The sequence below is a fragment of the Equus asinus genome, chromosome 8, assembly GCF_041296235.1.
Source record: "Equus asinus isolate D_3611 breed Donkey chromosome 8, EquAss-T2T_v2, whole genome shotgun sequence".
Taxonomy (NCBI): Eukaryota; Metazoa; Chordata; class Mammalia; order Perissodactyla; family Equidae; genus Equus; species Equus asinus.
Genome location: NC_091797.1, coordinates 21,834,838 through 21,860,718, shown reverse-complemented (window position 1 = coordinate 21,860,718; position 25,881 = coordinate 21,834,838). Strand labels below are relative to the sequence as shown.

At 37.9% G+C, this 25,881-nt stretch overlaps 1 protein-coding gene across 1 annotated transcript in view; it reads left to right on the top strand.

Moving 5' to 3' along the window:
* POLH (DNA polymerase eta) overlaps positions 1-25,881 on the top strand; it is a 32,228-nt gene that overhangs the window by 1,460 nt on the left and 4,887 nt on the right. The window contains exons 2-10 of the mRNA XM_014837439.3: positions 1,300-1,440; positions 1,674-1,808; positions 4,506-4,723; positions 15,810-15,979; positions 17,756-17,859; positions 19,557-19,676; positions 20,565-20,688; positions 21,226-21,291; positions 24,379-24,548. Coding sequence (XP_014692925.1) covers positions 1,304-1,440; positions 1,674-1,808; positions 4,506-4,723; positions 15,810-15,979; positions 17,756-17,859; positions 19,557-19,676; positions 20,565-20,688; positions 21,226-21,291; positions 24,379-24,548 — 1,244 coding nt within the window. The 5' untranslated portion in view covers positions 1,300-1,303. The remainder of the gene's footprint in view (positions 1-1,299; positions 1,441-1,673; positions 1,809-4,505; positions 4,724-15,809; positions 15,980-17,755; positions 17,860-19,556; positions 19,677-20,564; positions 20,689-21,225; positions 21,292-24,378; positions 24,549-25,881) is intronic.

Here is a 25,881-nt window from a genome sequence, read left to right as displayed (position 1 = left end):
AGTTTGGGAGCCACTGCTTTGCTTTACCTTCCTTCTTTCAGATCTCTAACAATGTTAAATGATAACATTAGTCTGTATCCACTGTCAAGTATATAAGGTGTGTTCTTCCAATCTACCATCCATACCTTTATGTATCTCTATCTGTGAATAGTATATAGTATTGTTTTCTTTTATCTTCAAAAATTTATGTGAATGAGTTGAAAATCACCATTAGAACACTGCAAAGTAATTGTTACAGGTAAAAATCCACTGATGGGTGCTTAATGGTTGAAAATTTGAGGAGAAACAGGATATTTGCATGGTCTCAAAGTGTCTCCCCTAAGATTTCAGTTCCAAAAGGAAAAATAGTAACTTTACAGTGAGAAACACTAACTCAACGAAATGATCATGGTTAACATCACCAGTAATAAGACATGTTGGCATCATGTACCTCCCAATATGATGCACTGAGAAGAGCACATCACTTTTATAATATTCTTGCCAGAAATGCATAATCTCAATCTAAGCAAGAGAAAACATCAGACAAACCTGAATTGAGAGACATTCTCAAAGTAACTGACTAGTTCTCTTCAAAAGTGTCAAGGTCATGAAAAACAAGGGAAGACTAAGGAAGTGTCATAGATTGGAGAAGACTAAGGAGACATGATGACTAAGCTTGGATCCTCGATTGGGTCCTGGAACAGAAAAAGGACAGTAGTGGAATAACTGGTGAAATTCAAGTGAAGTATGTAGTTGAATATTAGACCAATGTTCACCTTTTAGTTTTGATAATTGCGCTATATAAAATGTTAACATTTAGGGGAAACTGGGTGTAGGAGAACCCTGCTATTTTTGCAACTTTTCTGTAAGTCTAAAATTATTTCAAAATAAAAAGTCCATGAATGCTATGATGTTATATAACATTTTCTGCTTCTCTTTTCCCTGAATTTATACTTGAGATTTGTCTGTCAACTAGATTAACTGTTGGCTTTGTCCCCCTATTGACGTGCATTGTGGTTTTAATTTGCATTTCCTATGACTAATGATGTTGAGCCCATTTTCATGTGCCTTTTGACTATTTGTATATCTTCTTTTGTAAAGTGTTCAGTTCTTTTGGGGAATGGCATTTTTAAAGATTTTAGTACTTAGTACCTTCCTAAAATTGTACCAATTTATTATTCTCTTGCCAGCAATGTATGCCTATTTCATTCTTGTTAGTTTCCATGCTCATGATAACTCAACAATGGAAGAATGGAAATACAATTTTGCTTGGCACTTTGGATTAGGTATCCTTTCTGACCATAAAATATTGTCTTACAGAAAAATGGCTAATGGACAGGACCGGGTGATTGTTCTAGTGGACATGGACTGTTTTTTTGTTCAAGTGGAACAGCGGCAAAATCCTCATTTGAGGAATAAACCCTGTGCAGTCGTACAGTACACAGCATGGAAGGGTGGCGGGTATGTATCTTAGTTATTGTTGTAAGTGTCAACTACCATTTTAATCTGTAAGAATACATGGCACTGTGCTACGTCGTATTTTTGAGATTTCTGAACTGCTGTGTTTGAGATCAAATAGTGGCATCTGTGACCGAAAAGTTTCTACTATTATGTTTATAGCCTGTTAATGTTAAATTTTAATTATTATTGTGATCATGTAATATTTTTTTCTTCTCCCTTTTTCCTAACCTTAGAATAGTTGCAGTGAGTTATGAAGCTCGTGCATTTGGGGTCACTAGAAGCATGTGGGCAGATGAAGCTAAGAAGTTATGTCCAGATCTTCTACTGGTAGAAGTTCCTGAGTCCCGTGGGAAAGCTGACCTCACCAAGTAAGAAGAAAAGATTGTTTAAGGAGAATAGAAGAGTTGAGAATAATATTCCATGAGACTAGGAACTGATGTTTCAAATTTGTTTCATGTAAATAACATCTGAAAAAGTTTCCTTTGGTCAACCAACTTTTCTGTGTGAAATGAAAACAGATTTTGATATTGTGTTGCAGGAGAAGTTCTGAGTCATTATAATGCATAACAATTGCTGCCCTGGACACCCTTTCAGTTCCTTAATTATTTAAAAGTTGGTTGTTATAATTAAAACTTAGTACCAATTCTCATGTTCTCAGGCCAAAAATCTGAAGTGTTTGAAGTAAGTTGTGAAACTAAGAGTTTTTCCAGAGAAAGCTAAGTCAAACTGACATTCTAAGACAGTATCTAGAATTACTTGCCAGAATTGAACAATCTTGCAGGAGATTACTGTCTCTGTTTTTGAACTGAGCCGTCTCTCTGCAAATTTTAGAAGGTTAGCCTTGGAATGGGAGACATGTATAGGCATAACCAAGTTAGAGGTAGGTACAAGCCCCAACCATTATAATAATCCTGATAGCTAGTATGTATTGAGCATATTTCGTATGCCAGGCACTGTGTTAACACCTCCATAGGCAATATCTCTTAAATCTCACATTGTTAGAAGGTAGGTTCCAGTATTAATCCCCCAACCCCACACATAGATGATGAAGCAAGTTTAGAGAGGTTAAATCATTTAAGTTAACACAGCTAGGAAGAAGCCTGAGGATTCAGTTTTTTCCAGATTCCAGTACCCACATTCTCATAGTACACTATACTGTGTTGTATGGTGTGTGGGGATCATGCTTTAACTTGGGATTTGAGATATTCCTGAATTTACCTATGAATTACAAGTTTAAAGGTGGAGTGTCAAAGCCAACCTCACATTGGAGTTAATGCCAGAAAAGAAGACAGATTTGACTGAAAATTAATGCCTTAACCCTAAAGTAGAATTAATTAGCTACTGGACATATGTTACATTGCTCTGAATAGAATCTTATGCTGGTAAAGACAAGGTAACTTTCAAGAAATATAGGTGACTTCAGAGTGTGATTTTGAAAAGCCACACGCCACCAACTTTAAACTGGGTCATTTCACTCTTAAAATCTTCATCAAATAATGAACAAAGGCAGTTTTAGAAAATTTAGGAGTAAGTTTATAGACCAAAGAGTTATTAAGACCTGTCAATTTAAAATTATTATTTTAATAATTAACCTGAGATCCCAGGTTATAAAAATAAAAATATGATTTGCAGAAACATATATACACTAAGCTTACCAAATGTTCTTAAAAATACCTTGGAGTAGGGCTGGCCCTGTGGCGTAGTGGTTAAGTCTGGTGTGCTCTGCTTTGGTGGCCTTGGTTTGTGGGTTTGGATCCCAGGTGCAGATCTACACCACTTGCCAAGCCACGTTGTGGTGGTGACCCACATACAAAATAGCGGAAGATTGGCACAGATGTTAGCTCAGGGCTGATTGTCCTCAAGCAAAGACAGAGGAAGATTGGCAATAGATGTTAGCTCAGAGCGAATCTTCCTCACCAAAAACAAAAAACAAAAAAAAACCTTGGAGTAATTTGCTCAAGAGGCTGTGAAGGAACACCAACTATTGCAGTAGAGTATCCTTCCTTGCTCTGTATGTGTGTGAGTATATTGTGCTCTCATGCTCTCATACATGCTTGCTTTCTCCATCCCAAATAATGATTAAAAGACAAAAACCTTTCTCCAATTCTCTCATTTGAAAATGTTTTAGAACAATAATTACACTAGTATTTATAGATGTCTTACCGAAGAGGTGCAAATATTTCCATTTTTATGATAAATAAAATAGATTCAACAAGAGCAAAGAACTTACTTTAAATTCCATAGCAAGGAAAATATCCATATATTGCCATAGAAAACTAGCTATATACAGCCAACAGAGCTGCTTGTTAATGGTTTGAATAGAAGGTATATGGTGAGATTGGTATCCCCTGGGGAAGGCTTCTGCCTGTCCAGACACATCATCACATTCTAGACGTTTATCTTCAACTTGATTGTTTGAATGTTAGTATATCCAGAAGTGATTGGACTTGGTTGGTTGTGTGGTTGTGTATATGTGTATATATCTGTAGTGAGGACCAGCTCACATGTTAATCAAACTCACCATTGACTGAAGTAAAAAATCAGTGTCACTTTGTTAATTTAAATTGAGAAATACCATCCTGAAGAAGAGCAGATACTCAGTTCACTGATCAGTGCAGTGTTCCCTGTAAGTTACCTCTCATTTGAAGACGAAAGTAGAAGCAGTATACTATGTGGTGGGTATATGAAAATGACAAAAGGAATAGGTGATCATAATACAATTTTTTCTAGTTAAATGAGTTGGAAGCATTTCCTCTTTAGAAAGATCCTTGTCACACAGACACGTTCATGGTCTGGATGCTTTCTACTTTGGTAGTGCTAGAGTTGCACTAAAAATGTTTGCCTCCATGGTTCTTTTTCCTTGCTTCTGTTATTGACCATCTGCATGCTCATTTACCCCTTCTGTTGGGTTACTGTCTAGTCTCTGTCAAGCCACCATTTCTCTCTTTAAGGAGACTTACACTGATGATGTATATTATTGTTCCATTATGAGAGGGAGGGGATGGGGCCAACAACCTCTGTATTCTCCTTCTATTGCCTACACGTGTAATTCTTATACTTTTTAGGTACCGGGAAGCCAGTGTGGAAGTGATGGAGGTAATGTCTCGTTTTGCTATGATTGAACGTGCCAGCATTGATGAGGCTTTCGTAGACCTGACCAGTGCTGTACGAGAGAGACTGCAAAAGCTACAAGGTCAGCCTATCTCAGCAGACTTGTTGCCAAGCACCTATATTGAAGGGTTGCCCCAAGGCTCTACAACAGCAGAAGGGACTGATGAGAAAGGTACTTCCATAGCATCATATTGCTTCTGCTTCCTGCCTTTGGAACCTGCTTTGCTTGGTCATGCTGATCCTTCTTGGATTGATTGAAAGGAAACTTAAACTTCGACCTGAATGAATCACAAGGACTCACATGGAAGGATATACAAATTCTATCTTTCCAGGTATATGAATGTTGAGAAGCTGTGAAATCTGTATGGAATCAAGTTTCTCTTTAGATGTAATTAGGGCAGGTTAGAGTTATCAATAGAAGGCTGACTGAGCACTTCCATCATTTGTAGCTTAATTTATATGATTGTAACTTGGTTTCTTCATTGTGAGAAGGGTGAGCTTTTTTAAGGGGGACCTCAAGTAGAGGGAGCTGAGTCACTCAAAATTTCTAATCAGTTCATAGCACAATATCATCAATGGGCTCTGCAAGGCCTCTCGTTTTATTTTACTACTTTCCCCTTCATAATGATTCCCTCTACTCCCTCCCCACCCCATACACCCTCTGGCACCCACTGATGTTTGGTGTATCTTCTCAAATATGTATATGTCTTTATAAATTATATAGTGTTGCTTGTATTTATGCTTTTTAATTACAAGATAGTATTGTATTATAGGTTTCATTCTGTTTCTTAATTTTCTTTCATTGGTGATTTTATAAATCTATCCATGTAGGCGTATTTATGTGTAATTGATTGCTTTTAATTACAGCATCATCCATGATATGGATCTACCATGTTTACAGACCATTCTCCTAGTGATGAACTCATTTGTTGCTTCTAACTTCCTACTGTTTATATGATGAATGTCCTTATTCATCATCTTTTGGACCTATTCAAGGGTTTCTCTGGGAAATGTTTTCAGGAGGGGACTACTAGCTCATAGGGTATACACATATACTTAGTTTCACTAAATACTGCCAAATTGCTCCCCAGAATGGCTGTAGTAGTTTAACTTACCCCTGGATAGTACATAAGAATTCCTGTTTCCCCCATATCCTCACCAGCAATTGGTATTATCTTGTGTTTAAAAATATTTGCCAAAGGGCCAGCCCTGGTTGCCTATGGTTAAGTTCAGCACGCTCTGCTTCAGAGGCCTGGGTTCGATTCCTGGGCGTGGACCTACACTCTGTTAGCAGCCATGCTCTTGCTGGTGGCCCACATACTAAAAAATAGAGGAAGATTGGCACAGATGTTAGCTCAGGGCGAATCTTCCTCAGCAAAAACAAAATAATTAAAAAATAAAAATGTTTGCCTATGTGATGGCTATAAAGTGGTATTTTGTGTTTTGGGTTTGTTTTAATTTACATTTCTCTATTTACTAATTGAGATTGAGCATCTCTTCATATACTTGTTAGCCAATTGAATTCTACTTTTGTGAATTGCTTATTTATAATCTTTACCCAATTTTCCATTGAATTTCCTGCCTTTTTTTTTTTTGCAAGAATTCCTTATATGTCCTAGTTATTAGTCCCTTGTCTGTTTTTGACATTGGAAATATCTTCTCCCAAGTCTGTCATCCGTTAAATTTGTTTATGCTGTACTTTGCTCAACAAAATTCTTTTAGTCTATCAATTTTTCACCTTATGGTTTGTGCATTTTGAATCTCGTTTTAGACATTCGTTTCTACCAGAAGTTCACAAAAACATTTTTCTAGATTTTATTCGATTTGCCTTATAATTTATTTTTAGATCTTTCAACCATATGGAGTTCACCTTTTTATTTGATTTAAGGTAGGGAGCCACCTTAACTATTATTCTCATAGTGAGCCAGTTTTCCCAACAATTATTTATTAAACAATCCATTATTTCTCAACTTTGCATATATAAGTGGGTCTGTATCTGGAGTATCCCATTAGTCTGTCTGCTTCTACTCCAGAAACACATTGTTTTTATTACTGTTTGTAGTATGTCAAAATATTTTATAAGGACTCTCCTCTGCTTTTCTTTTTTCAAAATTATCTTAGATATTTATGCACCTTTACTGTTCAGTATGGATTTTAGAATACATTAGTTGAATTCCTCAAAAAATCCTGATGGAAGTACATTGAATTTACATATTTAGAGAGAGAGGATAGTTATTTTAATATTGAATTATTTCATCTATAAACATATTATATCTCACTAATTTTTTAGGTCTTCATTTATGTCCCTTTTAGTGTTTTTTTTTAAGTTAAAAATTTTGATTTGGGCCAGCCTGGGTGGCCTAGTGGTTAAGTTCAGCACACTTCACTTTGGCAGCCCAGGTTGAGTTCCCAGGCATGGACCTACCCCACTTGTCTGCCAGTGACCATGCTGTGGTGGCAGCTCATGTACAAGAAGAGGAAGATTGGCAACAAATGTTAGCTCAGGGTGAATCTTCCTCAGGAAAAAAAAAATTCTTTTTGATTTATCTGTTACAATATTTCTGCTTCTTCTGGGGTCTGGAACCCAGTATATTTTCCTTTTTTTTCTCATCTAAACTTTTAATTATAATATATGGAATTATGTAACATATATATATAAAGTGCATTGATTGTAAGTGTACATCTTGACTAATTTTCACAAAGTAAACCTCTTTTGTAAGCAGCACCTAGATCAGAAAACAACATCAGAACCCTAGAAGCCACCCTTGCCTACCCTTCCAGTCAGTATTCATGTGTCTCCCACCTCTCCTACAGTAACCACCATCCTGGTTTCTATTTAGCTTACTTTTGTACTTTATAAAATTGAAATCATGCCATATATACTTGAGTCTAGCTTCATTGGCTCAACATTGTCTTTGTAAGATTCATCCATTCTGTTGTATGTAGTTGAGTTTGTTTACTCTCATTGCTGTGTAATATTCCACTGTATGAATATAGCACAATTTATCTATGTTACTATTGATGAATATTTGGGTTATTTCCAGTTTTGGACTACTAAGAATAGTGCTCCTATGAACATTTTTGTAAATATCTTTTGGTGAACAAATGTATGCTTTTCTGTTGGCTATATGACTAGAAGTCCTCATTGTAGGGTTTGCCTATATTCAGCTTTAGTTTGCCTACAGTCAGCTTTAGATACTACCAGTTTTCCAAAATGGTTGTTCCAATTTATAATGCCACTAGCAGCATATGAGAGTTCTAGTTGTTCCACATCCTTGTCAACACTTGCTTTTTTCTTTTGCATTTTAGCCATTTTGATGAATGTGTAGTGATATCACATTGTGGTTTTAGTTTGCATGTCCCTGGTGTTAATGCAATTGAGCACCTTTTTGTAAGTTTATGGACCATTTAGATATCTTCTTTTATGAAATGCCTGTTTAAGTCTTTTGCCGATTTTTTTGTTGGATGTCTTGTCTCATTTGTCTATAAGACTCCTTTGTATAATCTGGATATGAGTCCTTTATCAAATATATGTATTGCAAATATATTCTGGTCTGTGGCTTTTTTTTCCACTCTCTTAATGGTGGCTTTTTTTTTTTTTTAAAGATTGGCACCTGAGCTAACAACTGTTTCCAGTCTTCTGTCTTTTTTTTCCTTCTTCTTCTCCCCAGAGTCTCCCCAGTACATAGTTGTATATTCTAGTTGCAAAGTGCCTCTGGTTGTGCTTTGTGGGACACTGCCTCAGCATGGCCTGATGAGCGGTGCCATGTCCATGCCCATGATCTGAACCGGCGAAACCCTGGGCTACCAAAGCGGAGTACGCAAACTTAACCCCCTTTGCCACGGGGCCAGCCCCTAATGGTGCCTTTTGATGAACAGAGGTTCTTAATTTTAATTTGGTCCAATTTATCTGGTTTTTTTTTTCCTTTATGGATAGTATTTTTTTATGTCCTGTTTAAGAAATCTTTACCTACCTCAAAGTCATGAAGAAATTTTTCTGTCTTATTCTAGAAGCTTTATTCTTTAGCCTTTTACATTCAGATTTAAAACCCATGGTGTGTGTATCTGTACAGTGTGAGGTAGGGATCAAAATTCCTTTTTTTATTATATGAGTATCCAAATTATTATATCTTTATTAAAGCTTTACTTTTTTTCTATAAAGAGGTTTTGTGCATTTCTATAAAGGTCTTGTGCATTCATTTGTTATGTTAGCTCCTAGATGCTTTAATTTTTTTACTGCTATTGTGATTTTACATTTTTTTTTCTGTTGTATTTTCTCCTTGGCTATTGATGTGTAGGGGAATGAGTGATGTGTGTGTGTGTGTGTGTGTGTGAGGAAGATTGGCCCTGGGATAACTTCTGTTGCCAGTCTTCCTCTTTTTGCTTGAGGAAGATTGTCACTGAGCTAACATCTGTGCCAGTCTTCCCCTATTTGATGTGGAATGCCTCCACAGTGTGGCTTGACAAACGGTGCTAGGTCTGCGCCAGAGATCCGAACCTGCTAACCAAACCAGGCCGCCAAAGCGGAATGTGCAAACTTAACCACTACACCACTGGGCCGGACCCCCAATAAGTGATTTTTTTTATAAGTTCATCTTTATTTACTTTGTGTACCTGTCAAAAACTTGTGATATAATCTGCATGACAGTTCTTTAATAAATAAAATGTACTTGATGCTTAAAAACATTTTCTTAGACTAGAATAAAATTAGGACAATAAAATCTTGCTTTTGTGGTAATATTAGATTATGATTGTTCTGGATAGCCAGATCTAAGAGAATCTGGGTCTTATATATTTTTAATCAAACATCATGAAAGTGGAACTCAGCTAGATCTCCCAGAGCAAATAATTCTGCGTCTAGAGGCTTGTCGACAGGATGTCTACACTTTTTTTCTAGACATTTTCTAGTAGTTTTGATAATGGCTATATTCAAAACAGTGTATCATTTCTCCCCTTCATTTGTAACATGTACTTTTAGAACTCTTACTGTGTAACATTATTCTTATTCAGAAGAGCTCTTTCAGTAAAAAACTTTGAAGCTTGGACATTAACCAAAAGGAAACTGTCTGGATACAAATCTATAGCAAGTTAACTTCTTAGGGGAACTGTAAGCCAATCTGTTATTACTAGTAGAAACTATACAGATTTGTCTGGAAAAAGCTCCAAGAGAGTTTAGCTTATTTCTAGTGGTGAATTTCCTATGGATTCCATATTTTAAAATAAGATGTAAGATGTAAAGTTTCCTTTTGCTGTCCAACAGTTGTATAATATGTCTTTAATGTGTTGAAGGGTAACAGTAGAACTGCCTGGGGAAGCTTGTGGGAAGGAGCACTGAGGAATTATTTTATTCTCTGATCCTGATTTAGCAGAGTTTATCAAGCTGGAGGCTGCAAATCCTTTAGTTCTTTAGGGGAAATACAATGGACAATAAAAACATGCCACTTAAAGAAGGCAAAATTATGGTACATAAACATTTGATGATGAAACGTCATGATTTTCTGTATTATTCTGGGACCAGAGTCGGTAATTTAATGATCATATAAGGAAGGTTTTCTTTGGTCTTAGCTGTGTGTACCACATTTTATTGAGTGGCTAATTTTTTTAAATCAACATTTGGAATTGATTTTATAATGCTTTATTATTTTTTTTTTTGGAGGAAGATTAGCCATGAGCTAACATCTGCTGCCAATCCTCCTCTTTTTTGCTGAGGAAGACTGGCCTTGAGCTAAAATCTTTGCCCATCTTCCTCTATTTTATATGTGGGACACCTACCACAGCATGGCTTGCCAAGCGGTGCCACGTCTGTACCCGGGAACTGAACTGGCGAATCCCAGGCTGCTGAAGCGGAACATGCGCATAGAACCGCTGCGCCACCAGGCCAGCCCCCATATAATGCTTTAAATCCTTCGTTCTTTCAGGGTTTTTTGAGGACTATATAACCTTTTGAAAATCTGTTGAAAGCTGTGGACCTTTGCCTTAGAAAACTACAAATCTACACATTAGACAATTTTGCATGCACTTTTCAGGAGATTCACAGACCCTCTGAAACCCACATACCTCTGAGTAAGAACTAAGATTACACATTACATTGGTTCTAGGCTGCAATTCATTGTTGAAGACTTCTCTGGCTGAAAATGGTACATACCTTCATTGTGGTCAGATATTACCCCAACTCAAATGGACATCCTCCTCTTTCTTCTACACTTATCTTTCTTACCTGTGTACATTTTTATTTAAAATGCCAATGTTTATAAAGAAGTCTTATTTCTATATGTCTTATATATCTGTTGCTTTAATGTGTCCAGTTTAAATATTAAGCTTCCAGATGCAGTGATATCTTATAGTGTTCACAGTGCAATGTCTAGTAAATGGTTTATGATGATATTTCATATCATATTTCCGAGTCTTCATATGATGTGTGCAGCCAAAAGAACTGATAACAGAAATTAGCTGATCTAGGGCTGGCCCAGTGGCACAGCAGTTAAGTGTACACATTCCACTTGGGCAGCCCGGGGTTCACCAGCTCAGATCCCGGGTGCGGACATGGCACTGCTTGGCAAGCCATGCTGTGGTAGGTGTCCCACATATAAAGTAGAGGAGGATGGTCACGGATGTTAGCTCAGGGCCAGTCTTCCTCAGCAAAAAGAGGAGGATTGGCAGCAGATGTTAGCTCAGGGCTAATCTTCCTCAAAAAAAAAAAAAAAAGAAAAGAAAAAGAAAAAGAAATTAGCTGATCTAAGTGCATGTAATTTTCCAAAAATTATTTTTCATGGATGTGACATATTTCAAATCTAGGAAAAAAGCCTAGGTATTTGTGATGTTTTGATACTGATGTTTCCATTCAACTTTACCACTGCCTCTTAATTCAAAGCTAGCAGGCTTGCTCAGTAATGCTGCATTTGCAACTTTGTATTTTCTGTTTCTGAAATAGTTATGTGTGTGGAAAGTTTTAGTAGTAGGATTACTTTAAAGTAATACTCAAAAACTGCCAGGAAAAACTTATCCTTCGAGGCCATTTTGTAATTAGTTTATGTTAGCTAAGGAGCTCATTTGTTCTCTCCTCCCTTTGCTTCCTCTTAATTCATTTCTTTCGAAGCACATAGTGAACATCTTCTGAAGGCATATGACGTGAAACCGTTGTGTTTCAAATCAACTGTCAAAGATGAGAGTTGTGGGAGTTGGAGATACTTCTTGCTGACTTTGAAGAAGCAAGCCACCTTGTTATGAGAGGGCCTTTGGAGAAGGCCCCATGGCTAGGCTCTGAGAGCTGCCCTCTGCCGACAGCCAGCAAGAAAATGGGGTCCTCAATCCTACAGCCACAAGATGATAAAATCTGCCAACAGTCAGAGGGAGCTTGGAAGGCACTAATCAGCTTGTAGCACAGAGGAGAGCACACCTGTTATCAGTACAGGGACTTCTCTTTTGTAGTTACAGTCCCTGGAGTTGTGGAGTCTAGCTAGAGGTTTATCAGTTTAACCCCGAAGTTTTGGCACAAGTCATCAATGCTTGCTCTTACGCCAGTTCTATTCAACATTGTACTGGAGGTACAAGATGGTGCCATGAGAATAGAAAAAGAAATAAAAGATATTCACATGTGAAGGAAGAAGTAAACTTTCTTTGCAGGTGACATGACCATGTTTGTAGAAAATCCTAAGGAATCTACCTCCTCCCCCCAAAAAACCAGCAAAACTAGAATAAGTGAGATTAGCATTTTGCAAGGGACCAAGTCAATATGCAAAGATCAGTCATATTTCTATATACTAAAATTAAAAATGGGAAATTAAAATTTAAAAAGCAGTATCTTTTGCAAAAGCATTAAAATCATGAAATTATTAGAGATAAATTTAACAATATATGTGAGAAACTAGTTCAGTGAAAACTATAAAACATCACTGAGATAAATTAAAGATGAAATCGATGGAGAGACATACCATGCTCATGGATCAAAAGACTAAATATTGGGGCCGGCCCCGTGGCGGAGTGGTTAAGTTCGCAGGCTCTGCTTCGGCAGCCCAGGGTCTCGCCAGTTCGGATCTGGGTGCGGAAATGGCACTGCTCATCAGGCCATGTTGGGGTAGCATCCACATGCCACAACTGGAAGGACCCACAACTAACAATATGCAACTATGTATCGGTGGCTTTGGGGAGAAAAAGAAAAAATAAAATCTTAAAAAAAAAAGACTAAATATTAAAGCTCCAGTCTCCCCAAATTGACCTAAAGATTCATTGCATTTCCTTCCAAAATCCCAGCAGGATTCTGTAGAATTTGACAAACTAATTATAAAATTTGTATGGAAATGCAAAGGATGTATGGAAAGGCAAACAACTTTGAAAAAGAACTAAGTTGGAAGACTTCCTCTAAATTTACAGTAAGTAGGGCAGTGTGGTATTGGTATAAGATGAGACATATAGACCAATGGTATATACAGAATAGAAAGCACACAAATAGTCCCCACAGTTTTTTTGGTCAATTGGCTTCCACAAAGGTACCCAGATAATTCAATAGGAAAAGGAAAGACTTAGCTTTAGTGGGCATTTCACACCAAAAACTACCTGAATATTCTCCCTCTAGTCCATTTCAGTGTATCAGAGAAAAACCAAAATTTTATAGATTCTTGTTATTAACTAGAGAAGAGAAGGAAACAAAGGAATGCTACTGATCTTCTGGTCCTGTTCAATTGACATGGATACAGAGTAACAGGATTGCAGGTTACCTCATCTGGGAGAGCAATAATGAAGAAATCTACAGCACAGAAAATTTAGCTCTACTAGTTGAGTCCAGAAAAAAGCATAATTTCAATACATTCTTCATATTTTTATGTTTCCCAAATGTAATAAGTGGTTTTAAATGAAGGATGTTATAACATTTATTGTTCTTAATATGTGCAAGATACTGTGTTAAGGAGCTTTAAGATATATAAATATCCTTTAATCCGCACAACAATCCCATGAGGCACAGTACTTTCCTCCTCAGTTTACAGACAATCAAACGGAAGCTTAGAGAATTATGTAACTTGCTTAAAGTCACATAGTAAGTTGTGAACCCAATATTTGAACCCTGCCTGACTGTAGAATGTGCTCTACTCACAATTATGCTGCACGTGTTACAGATAAGAGCTAAAGGACTTTAGTGGGGCACCCCAAAGTTAGCCAGTATAGTTGGAGAGGACTTCGTGGTAGATGAGACTTGAATAAGCCCTGAAGTATAGATAAGATTTATTTAAACAAAGGAGAGAGAGTTAAGGAGTAAGAGCAGGGAAATAGAGTAAGTGATATCTTAAGGCACAAGCATGGTATGTTCAGGAAATCGTAAGTATATAACAAACTTGGGATTAGTGGAAGATAAATTGAAAAGGTCAGATGATCTTCAATGCCAATTTATAGAGTTTTGTGGGGTTTTTTTGAGGAAGATTAGCTCTGAGCTAACTGCTGCCAGTCCTCCTCTTTTTGCTGAGGAAGCCTGGCCCTGAGCTAACATCCGTGCCCATCTTCCTCTGTTTATATGTGGGATGCCTGCCACAGCATAGCTTTTGCCAAGTGGCGCCATGTCCACACCGGGATCCGAACCGGCAAACCCCAGGGCCACCGAGAAGCGGAACGTGAGAACTTAACTGCTGCACCACCAGGCCGGCCCCATAACCTATAGGGTTTTGAACAAGGGATAAGACTGATAACATTGGTATTTGAGGGTATTTGATTGTGGTATTTAATTGGTATTTAATTTGTGGGCATTGTGTAGAATGCACTCGGGGTGAGGGTGGTTTAGGAGTTAAGGTGGTCTAGGAAGGAATGAAGAAAACGTGAATAAAATAGGGTGGGTTGCAGTGGATATGTGAAATATTTTGAAGTGCACTTTGTTGACTAAATAGAAAAGAAGCCAATATTATTTGGACTTTAAACCTTTACTAGAAATAGGGAATTGTTTGGGAAAGTGAACCTTTGAGGAGGAAAATATAATAAAGGTTGATTTTAGTTATGTTTAATTTGAAACTATAATGAAAAATTCAAGATGAGTTATTCTGTAGGGAGGTGGAGATAAGGGATTAAAGTCTAAGAGTTTGTGGATGGAGATTAAGATTTGCATGTACTGGGGCCGGGCCTGGTGGCGCAGCGGTTAAGTTCGCACATTCCGCTTCTTGGCAGCCCTGGGTTCACCGGTTTGGATCCGGGGTGTGGACATGGCACAGCTTGGCAAAAGCCCTGCTGTGGCAGGCGTCCCACGTATAAAGTATGGATGTTAGCTCAGCTGAGGCTGGTCTTCCTCAGCAAAAAGAGCAGGATTGGCAGTAGTTAGCTCAGGGCTAATCTTCCTAAAAAAAAAAAAAAAAAGATTTGCATATACTCAGCATAAACAAACTAAACATAAACCAGTACCAGTTCACCAAGAGAAAAAAGCATATATACAAAGAAGAGGAGAGTGTTGCTCAGTGTTTACAGTTAGGGTCTTAGAGGAGGAAGACAGAGCAGCAAAGGAGAGAAGCAGGAGTGATCGATAGTTGGAAGATATTTCCTTCTGTGTGCTCTTCTTCCTCCTCTTCTCTATATATGTGAACCTTCGCTCTACCTCGCCAAGATACTTTGAGTGTATTTTCTTGCCTTGTTCCTACTTCATTACTGCCTCTTTAAACCAGCATGTCTCTATTTCCTATGTACCTAACTCTCTTGCTATATAATCATTTTTGTATGCTTCTTCAAAATTGTGACTAGTTCTAAATTGATAAGATATTTTCAAGGTTCTGAGGCCAAAGCTACCTCTAATTTAAATAGCTTTTCAGGAGAATAAATCTTCTAGTGCCTCTGATTGGATTTTAAGCTACTCAACTGGAACTAGCCTCTAAAAATATAGAAATACTAACAAGTTTATATTGAAACATGAATTAGTTCTGAATATTTTCTAATTGAATAACATAATAGAATTCTTGGGGATGTACAAGGGGAAGTTGGAGGAAGAATGTTCAAGAGAACTGGAGAGAGAAAACAGATGTACTTTTAAATCATTGCTCACGAAAGATAATACAAAATATTTGTTGCATATTAGAACTATAAGGTTCAGCCTGTGCTGAAGCTAAGGCTGCTGTAATTGGTATGGAGAAATTGCTCTCTCTTGTGAGTACTGGGTAGTTTTGTAAAAGGGTTGCCATTTTTTGTGAAAACCTATATATCTAGAGTACCTGAAATCTAAGCATTTCTGCATTAGATTACACACATAAAATCCTGATTTAAAAAAGTGTCTAAACGTGACCTCTCAACTTTTTCAGAGGAGATGCGAAAACAAGGCTTATTTCAATGGCTTGATTCTCTTCAAACTGATAACACCACCTCTCCAGACCTGCAGCTCACCGTGGGAGCAGTGATTGTGGAGGAAATGAGAGCAGCCATAGAGAGGCAGACTGGTTTGCAGTGTTCAGCTGGAATTTCACACAATAAGGTAAAGGCTAAAAGATTTTAAAGAGAAACATAGATACCTGTAGTTAAATACAGCAAGATAGATGTGAGTGGGACATTTAAATCGTTACAGATATACTTTGAAATGGGTTTCTCTTTTAAAATTCATGTTGACCAAAAAAAAGCCTAAGTAATTCTTTAATGAGCCAGCCCTGGTGGTCTAGTGGTGCTGTCACCTCCATGGCCTGGATTCTTTTCCTGGTCAGGGAACCACATCACCCATCTGTTGGTTGTCGTACTGTCATACTGTGTGTGGCTGTGATGCTGAAAGCTATGCCACCAATATTTCAAACACCAGCAGGATCACCCATGGTGGATAGGTTTCAGCAGAGACAGACAAGAATGACCTAACCACCCACTTATGAAAAGATCAGCCATGAAAGCCCTATGAATAGCAGTGGAGCATTGTCTGATACAGCCCTGGAAGGGTGAGAGGATGGTGAAAAAAGACTGGGCAGGGTTCCACTCTGCTGTCCACAGGGTTGCTAGGAGTCAGAATTGGCACTAACAACAAAAATTCTCTAAGACGGGAATCAGCGTTGAACATGTACTTTCCTAAGAAGCAGGCTGAAAATTTGCAGGAAATGTTATAGTTGCATCCCAAGTATTTCCTTAGTGATTGAACTGTCTGTAGAAAGGAGGAGGTTAGTCTTTGAATCTTACGTATGAATCTGTTTCTTTTCCTTTCACTTGCTGAATATTCTAGTTTATCTCATTTCTTATGTGGAGTTGCCCGAGTGTTTTATGCTTTTGCCCATTTCCACTTCTCTAATGAGAGCAATAAGAGAAATAGAATAGCAAAATTTTATTAATGTGGACCACTCTTTTGACGTAGGGAATACAGACAATTCTCAATAAACCAGGGGCAGAATAACTGGTTTCCTGACTCAAGTGCAGTGAGGGCCTGGGATCGTCATCCCCTTCTGACTAGGCCCAATAATTGGGCAGTGGCTGATTATCCCAGGTTACCACCTTCTCCCCCTTCCTCCAATAGGTGGAAAGTTGCCCAACTACCTGGCAGAGTTTTGTGGGGGTTTTTTCTGGTTGGGTGGAGGGAGAAGAAACAAAAGCCCCAATGTAGTAATTTAAACCAGATGAAGTGTTGCCTAGTACAAGTTTAGAAAATCTTTCCAATGAATTTAAAGGATGATTTTATGCTTTTCCTACCAATTATAATTTGTGAAATGATACCACTAAAGTACCTTATTCGTTGAAAAGAATTCACAAGGATTTACGTTTTTTCCTTTTGAAGTCTTGTTTATAAGATGTTTGCTATTAGAAGATGATTTTGAGCCTAATTTCTATCATAGATATAAATTATGGTAATCTGTATTAAATCTGGGACTCAAAATGGACTAACCATTAATCAAGAAATGTAAATAAATGGGGCAGGGTAAAACAAACTTGTTTTACCCATCTTACTTAAGTTTCTTCTGCAGCTTCTCAGTTTACCCTCTTGAAGTGGGAGAACCTTAAGGAATAGATGGGGGTGGAAAAAACTACCAAAGGAAAACCGAGAATGGAAGATGTGGAAAGAACAATGAGAATAATGATAGTGGGTCATGTTTTCCACTGAGGATGTTGTGGGACACCAAGGTTTAGAGATGTCTTGAGTTTCTGGTTTTATTTTTGTTTTTAATATGGAAACCATTAGTTACAGCCCTTAAGCTGTGCCTGTGTATGTGTGTGTTCATATTCACCAACTCTCTGTGTGAGTGGAGTTGACAGTAATGAGGTTTTTACACTTTCCATGCTCCAGGTCCTGGCGAAACTGGCCTGTGGACTAAACAAGCCCAACCACCAGACCCTGATCTCACATGGGTCAGTCCCACAGCTCTTCAGCCAAATGCCTATTAGCAAAATGTAAGTATTCAGGGAGCACCTTACATTTCACTCATGTACTTGGTGAACGCACTCTTTATAGTTTCTTCTGTTCCTTATGAAAGATTGGAGCCAGGGAAAATAGGTACCAGGGAGGTAGGAGGGAAATAACACAGAAAATTTTGAAAAACACACTGAGATTTCTTTCTTAATGGACCTTCAATTCTGGATTATGTGTGGAAGATACTTAATCCTAAATTTTAAAAAATGAAGTGATTTTTAGCTATATGTTTAATTTCCCTCTAGATCTTTTATTCAAGTCTGTTAATAACATAAATAGGAATTTTCCTTCTTTTCTTTTGTCTAATATCATATCAAGGTGTTCAGGGCTATTGACTTGCTCCCAAACCAGGCATGAGAGAAGAAGCCAAATAAAATGAGTAACTAGGTTGTGCCTACCCACTGTGTGTCCTTGACAAAGGCTTGTAATATTGTTGAAGGGACAAGATATAACAGTTCTAAGCAACAGTGAAAGTGCTATCTCAAGACTGAATGTGAATAATTGCTGCTAAATCAATTGTACAGAAAGTTACCAAAGTCATAGAAGAGGAGAGTCATCTGAGAAGGATTTATGAAAAAGGCATGGCGTTTTGTTTTGACATTTGGTAAAATTTGGAGAGTCAGATGAGAATACAAGAGCAATACTGATTAGGAGAATGTTTTGAACACAAAGAGGGGGAAACTATAAGGTATTTTCAGTGAACTGGGACGCAAACTAGTTTACCTGGACCACATTGAGAAAGATAAGTGATGGAAATAGGACTGAAAAGATAAGCTGAGGACAGATTATAGGAAGCCTCAAAGGCCAAGCTGAAGAATTTTGAGTATGTTCTTAAATAAAAAGGTTTTAGCTGTGAAAGGGATTTGTTTTGGGATTGGAATTTTAATCCCTAAATAGGACAGTAGATCCTATAGAATTGAAAGGGTTTTTTGGGGGGGCTGGCCCAGTGGCACAGCAGTTGGGTTCGCATGTTCTTCTTTGGCAGCCCGGGGTTTGCAGGTTCGGATCCTGGGTGCGGACGTGGCACTGCTTGGCAAGCCATGCTGTGGTAGGCGTCCCACATATAAAGTGGAGGAAGATGGGCACGGATGTTGGCTCAGAGCCAGTCTTAGCCAAAAAAAGAGGAGGATTGGCAGCAGATGTTAGCTCAGGGCTAATCTTCCCCCCCCAAAAAAAAAGAAAGAAAGAAAAGAAAGGGTTTTTTTTGCGGAAGATTAGCTCTGAGCTAACATTCACCACCAATCCTCCTCTTTTTGCTGAGGAAGACTGGTCCCGAGCCAACATCCATGCCCATCTTCCTCCACTTTATGTGGGATGCCTGCCACAGCATGGCCCAACAAGCAGTGTGCAGGTCTGCACCTGAGATCCTGACTGGCGAACCCTGGGCCGCCAAAGCAGAATGTGCAAACTTAACCACTGCACCACGGGGCCAGCCCTTTGATAACTAATCAATGACTTTAACGTTTTGTTTATGCTATTGTTAATTTTCTTCCCAGGTCCTAACTCCCAAAGTATCTGAATTCCCAGAATCATCTAGGCTTTAAGCTAGAAAATTAATGGTCTACAGTACCAATACGTGTTCTCATTTGTTTGAACCTACTTACACAAGCAAAATGTCTATGTCTGCTGCTAACTAGATATTTATGATGTCACCTGTAAATTTTGCCTTTTTTGTTAGCCGTAATCTTGGAGGAAAGCTAGGGGCCTCTGTCATTGGAATCCTGGGAATAGAATACATGGGTGAACTGACCCAGTTCACTGAATCCCAGCTCCAGAGTCATTTTGGGGAGAAGAATGGGTAAGTGATTCCTAATACTTTTCAATCATAAGCTTTATGAAGATGCTAAATTCAAATAAAGACAAAAGCATCTAGGAAAATCTAGACCTATCTTTAGGTTAATGTTTGTTCCCTAAGGTAATTTCTTTCGTCTTTTTGCTTTAAAATATTAGATTACTATGGCCTATCAGCCTGGAATATTTATTCCATGTACCTAAATAGATTGATAAATAGGAACTGTTACTTTAAAGCTTAGATATACACATCATTTATGTGTACTAAGATGCTGATAGTCCCTTAAAATTCTTGTATTTAGGCTTAGTAAGTACCAAAAAACTTGGGGATATGAATCAGTGGCTTGCTTGGCGCTTCTCCAAAAATATAAATGATGGGGGCTGGCCCTGTGGCCGAGTGACTAAGTTCATGTGCTCCACTTCGGAGGCCCAGGGTTTGACAGTTTGGATCCTGGCCACAGACCCACATATGGCTCATCAGGCCATGCTGTGGTGGCATCCCACACAGAAGAACTAGACTGACTTACAACTAGGATATACAACTATGTACTGGGGCTTTGGGGAGAAAAAAAAGAAGAAGATTGGCAATAGTTGTTTGTTCATGGCCAATCTTCCTCACCAAAAAAAAAAAAAAAAGTTTCGTTGAACATTAGAAAAAATACAAATGATAACTTGGCTTTAGAAAGCATAACTGGTGTCCCCCTCCTTGGCAATATATCGCACCGGAATTCATTGGGAAGGCTAGGGATTCTGTTAGAGGTGAGGTATACTTAATTTTGGACAAATTTTTCCTTTTTCATGAAAGGGATAAAAGGGTAGTATAATATAGGTATTTTGTTTTGTTTCAACAATAATCATTTGCTTTCACCTTAAACCTTTTTGCTGCTTTTATTAGATCTTGGCTATATGCTATGTGCCGTGGGATTGAACATGATCCAGTTAAACCCAGGCAAATACTCAAATCCATTGGCTGCTGCAAGAACTTCCCAGCAAAAGTGGCCCTGACAACCCAGGAACAGGTAGGCAGGCATTCTCAACAGAACACTGCCCCTTTTAAGGGGCTAGTGGGTAGGTTTGGGTAGCTGTGGAAGGTGTAATAAATTAGATGGGACCTTTATGCTGTAAAGTATGAAGGGAATAGAAGTTCTTTTTTTGTGTTGAAAATTGACTAAACTTGTGATGTATTATTATTTTTTCCATCTAAAGAGAAGTAAAATGGAACTGATTGAAGTTCAAAATGGAATTACTCATTTTTTGGTAGGTGGAAACTTGGAAGGTCTAGGATATTGTGCCTCCAGTTTGTGTCTTTTCTTTTGTCTCAGAGCTGGAACATGCCTGAAATTCACCTGATGGCATGCCAGCAGGAAATAAAATGAAAATCGTGACCTAGGGCAGGTCAGAGTACTGCAGATTTCTATGAACTGGGGATCCCTTGGTTATGGGGAGCCTTTGTTGCATAGTTCCACTTAGGGGAGAACTGAGCAAATCTACCATCTAGTTCTCTGATAAACCTAGAGTTTTTTAAATGAAACATTAAAATCTCAATACTTTTTTAGGTACAATGGTGGCTTTTGCAGTTAGCCCAGGAACTAGAGGAGAGACTAATCAAGGACCGAAATGAGGTAAGATTTCCTTCTTTTTTTCCTGGGGTGAGCTTTGGGATCTAAATACCAGTTGCTCCTTACCTTATGAAGTAGAAACAAAGATACAAAACGACACCAGCCTAGGAAATTTTTAAGAAATCTTTTATCTTTTTCCATAAAATTCCCGTAAAACTCAACATGACCTTTGAAAGCCGGCATCTGTGAATGTAAGACCTGACCACCCCTGTCTCCCTCATCACCATTTGCGTCGACTTTTTTGTAGATTTCTTACCTAACTCCTTCCGCAACCCTGAATATCAGTGGTTCTTCATCAAAGTAACGAACCATTAAGCAGGACATTTAGAAATTGGACTGTAAATTATTGGACTTAAACACAGTCCATGTGGCAAAGAAGTACTGGCAGTTCTAGAGTCAGAGTATTAAGTCAGAGTTTTGACATCTGATGATTAATTTCTTTATCCTCTCCTTTTTTTTAAACTTTATTAGATATATATTTTATATACCATAAAATTCACCCATTTATAGTACACAGTTCAGTAGTTTTAGTATATTCCAGAGTTGCTCAACTATTCCACAGTCAATTTAAGAACATTTTCATTACACAAAAAAGAAATCCTATACTCATTAGCAGTTACTCCCCCAGCCCTACGCAACCACTAGTCTGCTTTTTCTCTACAGGCTTACTGTTGTGGACGTTTCATATAAATGGAATACAATATGTGGCCTTTTGTGATTGGCTTGAAATCTTTCAGCTAACATAATATTTTCAAGATTCACCCATATTGTAGCATGTATCAATACTTTATTCCTTTTTACAACTGAATAATATTCTGTTGTATGGATATACCACATTTTGTTTATCCATTCATCAGTGAATGGATATTTGAGTTGTTTCCACTTTTTAGCTATTATGAATAATGTTTCCATGAACATTCATGTGCAAATTTTTGTGTAGACACGTTTTCATTTCTCTTGGGTATATACCTAAGAGTAGAATTGCTGGGTTGCATGGTAACTCTATGGTTAGCATTTTGAGGAACTGCCAGACTACTGCTGGATGATTTTACATTTCCAGCAATATAAGAGGGTTCTAACTTCTATCTTTGTTATTGTCTTTTTAAATTTTAGCCATACTAGTGGGTGTGAAGTGGTATCTCATTGTGGTTTTCAGGTGCTTATTGGCCATTTTCTTACCTTCTTTGGAGAAATGTCTGTCAAGATCCTTTGCCCATTTTTGAAATGGGTTGTCTCTTTATTATTGAGTTTTAAGAGTTATTTACATATTCCGAGTACAAGTCCTTTGTCAGATATATAATTTGCAAATATTTCCTCCCATTCTGTGGGTTTTCTTTTCACTTTCCTGATGGTATTGTTTGGTGTTTGCTGTGTCCTCTCTTGTTGAAACCCCTGGGAATCCTACAAGTCAACAGTATGCTGTCAGGAATCATCCAAAACTACCTGTTCACCCCTTTTTAGCCGAATTGGTGGTGAATGTTCTTTGGTAGACAGCAGAAAGAGGGACATGATCCCAGTTGTGTTATGGGCCTATTTGACTTTGTCCACGAGGTGTTGCTCCTTTCTCATCTCTCTTTATAAGCCCCTGGGGCTTTTCTTCCCACTTTGTATGAGTGCAACACAGAAGGGATCCCTGAAAATTAATCTCTCTTTAAGCTTCAAGGCCCTTATGCCAAAAAGAATTCTGACATAGAAGATCCAGTCACTTCACTGTTTAAAATATCTAGTGGCTTCCTTTCACACTTAAGTCATGTGTGGACTTCTTTTCTTTTATTCTGTGACCAATATGATTTGCTCTGGCTACTTCTCTAACCTCATCTCCCTACCCTCTCCCCCTTACTCCACTCTAGCCTCCACTCCACTGGCCTCCTTCCCTTTTATTTAAAACACCAAGTAATCTCCCACTTTTGTACTTGCTATTCCTTCATCCTGGAGAATCTTTGCTCATTTATTCTTAAAATTTGCTCTCTCATTTTATTCAGGTCTCTGCTCAAATTTCACCTTCTCCAAGAGGCTTTCCCCAAGTACCCTATCATATTAGCAGCCTCCATCACTCTCTGCCTTACTCTGCTTTTTCCATAGCACTTTGTAGTCATTTCTATTACATGCCTACTTGTTTATTATCTGTAGCTCCTACTACAAGATAAGATCCATGAGGGCCTGGACTTAATTTTGTTCTCTACTGTATCTCTGGGCAGGGTCTGATACACAGCAGGCATTTAGTTATAGTTGAATGGTTTTAGTCAATAATGACTCATTTGTAGTTGCCAATTTGTATTCTCTCAAGATACACAAATCTGTATGAATTGTATTTACAAAATGTGCGAAAGTACAAAATATGTTTTTACCCCCAAATATAGTTGGTGCCCTTGGCTTGTTTGCCTTAGGGGTATTTCTTCTCTCTAGCGTCTTTTGATTTAGAGGGGACCCCTATGTAGAATTTTTACCTTCTTATATTTTAGCCTTCACCTTTATTTCACCTTTATTTCTTAGTTTTCTTTGCATCAACAGTATTTCGATGCCTAGACTTCACTGAAAAGTGAATCAACAATCTTGCTCTCTAGAGGCGGGCTCACTACACTGTGTCTTCTATAGATGGGCTGTAAGAAGGTGTTAGTGGAAACTTCTGCTCATATTAAGCATAAGAGCATCAGGGAAGATTAAAGAGTAGATCCACTACTCAATCTTGACATCCTAGCTTGGAACTTCCTTTCAGACAATTACTTACATGAACCTTTTCTTCAGTCACAAAATAGAATATAGTACTATAGGTATTTGTTATAATCATCCTGCATGGATGCTACAAAAAACATTCAGGAGAGTCCATTTTCATTTTTTCTGTCCTGTTCCCATCACCTATCAATATCCTAGATAATCTAATATTCCATCATCCAAATTATTATGTCTTCTCCAACTACTTCTTACAGCTGGAAAAAGCACAAAAACTTTTTTAAATTTTAAATTAAACTTGAATATTTCCAAACCATTCTGTCACCCTGATTCTTTTAATTTCCTCTCATGCAGTTCAGTATATAGAATCCAGATGCTCATGGTAACTTCAGTTCTGGTCTCAACCCTTTACACCCACAGAATGACAGGGTGGCCACCCAGTTGGCTGTGAGCCTTCGTGTGCAAGGAGACAGACGTCTGAGCAGCCTGCGCCGCTGCTGTGCTCTTACCTGCTATGATGCTCACAAAATGAGCCATGATGCATTTGCTGTCATCAGGAACTATAATGTTTCAGGAATCCAAAATGAATGGTGAGTTTCTTTCTAGCTTGTCTTCTCAGAAGAGATTTATACTCTGTTCTTGCTCTAAAATTAGTGGGTGTATAAACTTTCCAGCTGGGTTAGGTTCTTTGTGACTCTGGCTAGCAGGAACTATTACAGAGGGGAATGGTCATGCACTAAGGGAGAGAACACAGTAAAAACACTACAAACAAGGCAGCTCAGCTGCAGCTTCTTGGCTGCATTTGGTACATTCCAGTTCCCACTGGTAGGTTTGAGAGGCAGAGTGAACCCATACTATCCCTGCCTGGATCCATTTGCTATATGCCCTGCTATAGTCAGGGCAAAGACCACCTGCACTTGGGAGTACAGAACGCATTTCAAGAATACATTTAGGAACTAGGAACTTCTTTCTCAACTACCTGATTGTTGAATCTTAAAAGCATCTTCCTTGATAATGAAAGTCACCTATATTCATTGATAATTTCTAACATCCCAACTCAGTTGTAAGCTCCAATGGTATAATACCAAATATCATATTAATAAACTTCGCTTCAAGTGGTCATGAAAAGTAACCAAATATATGATTGGAGTGCGTTCCCTACTGCCTAGATATTAATGATTTTCAGTATTGAAATCCTTTAACTATTTATTTAACATAGACTGTTACACTGAAAAAAGTACTCCAGATTCACAATGGAAATAGAATTATGTGAGAAAGATAAATTGGATGTTTATAGATCTATATTAAAGATTATAAAAAATAAAAGTTTAGTTAACCACCTAAGTTACTGCTTATCTAAATATGTGGGCATTACTATTATATGTACAGACCTACAGTATGATGGGGTCTCTAAAGTTGGAGTCTTTGTTCTTAGAATATTTACTTCCTGGTATATTTGTTTTCAAATATTGAATAGTTTTGCTGAACCAAGTGATAATTGTGATACTATGTTCATATAAAACCTAATAAATTGACAGACTATAACAAATTCTACTCACCAAGAGTGTGAAACTTATTGCTAGAGAAGCATCAAAATTATCTGATTTTATAAGACTGTCCCAAAGCATGAAACTGAGGATAGGGAGATACTATCATAATAATTGTAAAATAGCATTTACTCTTTACCTCCTCGAGGGTCTAATCTGTATGTAAAAGCACATTTCATCTTCTGAAATTCAGCTGTGAAAATTTATTTAGATAATTAGACATAATGAGGAACTTTATGACACGAATTCCTTGAAACGTTTCTGAGACTAGCATAGGTAACCAAAAGCAGTTGTGGAATTTCATTCTCTAGAAATTCCAGAGCTGAGAGTCTGTTAGAGTTAGGGTTAGGTGGTACCCTCTTTAAAAACAGGAGAA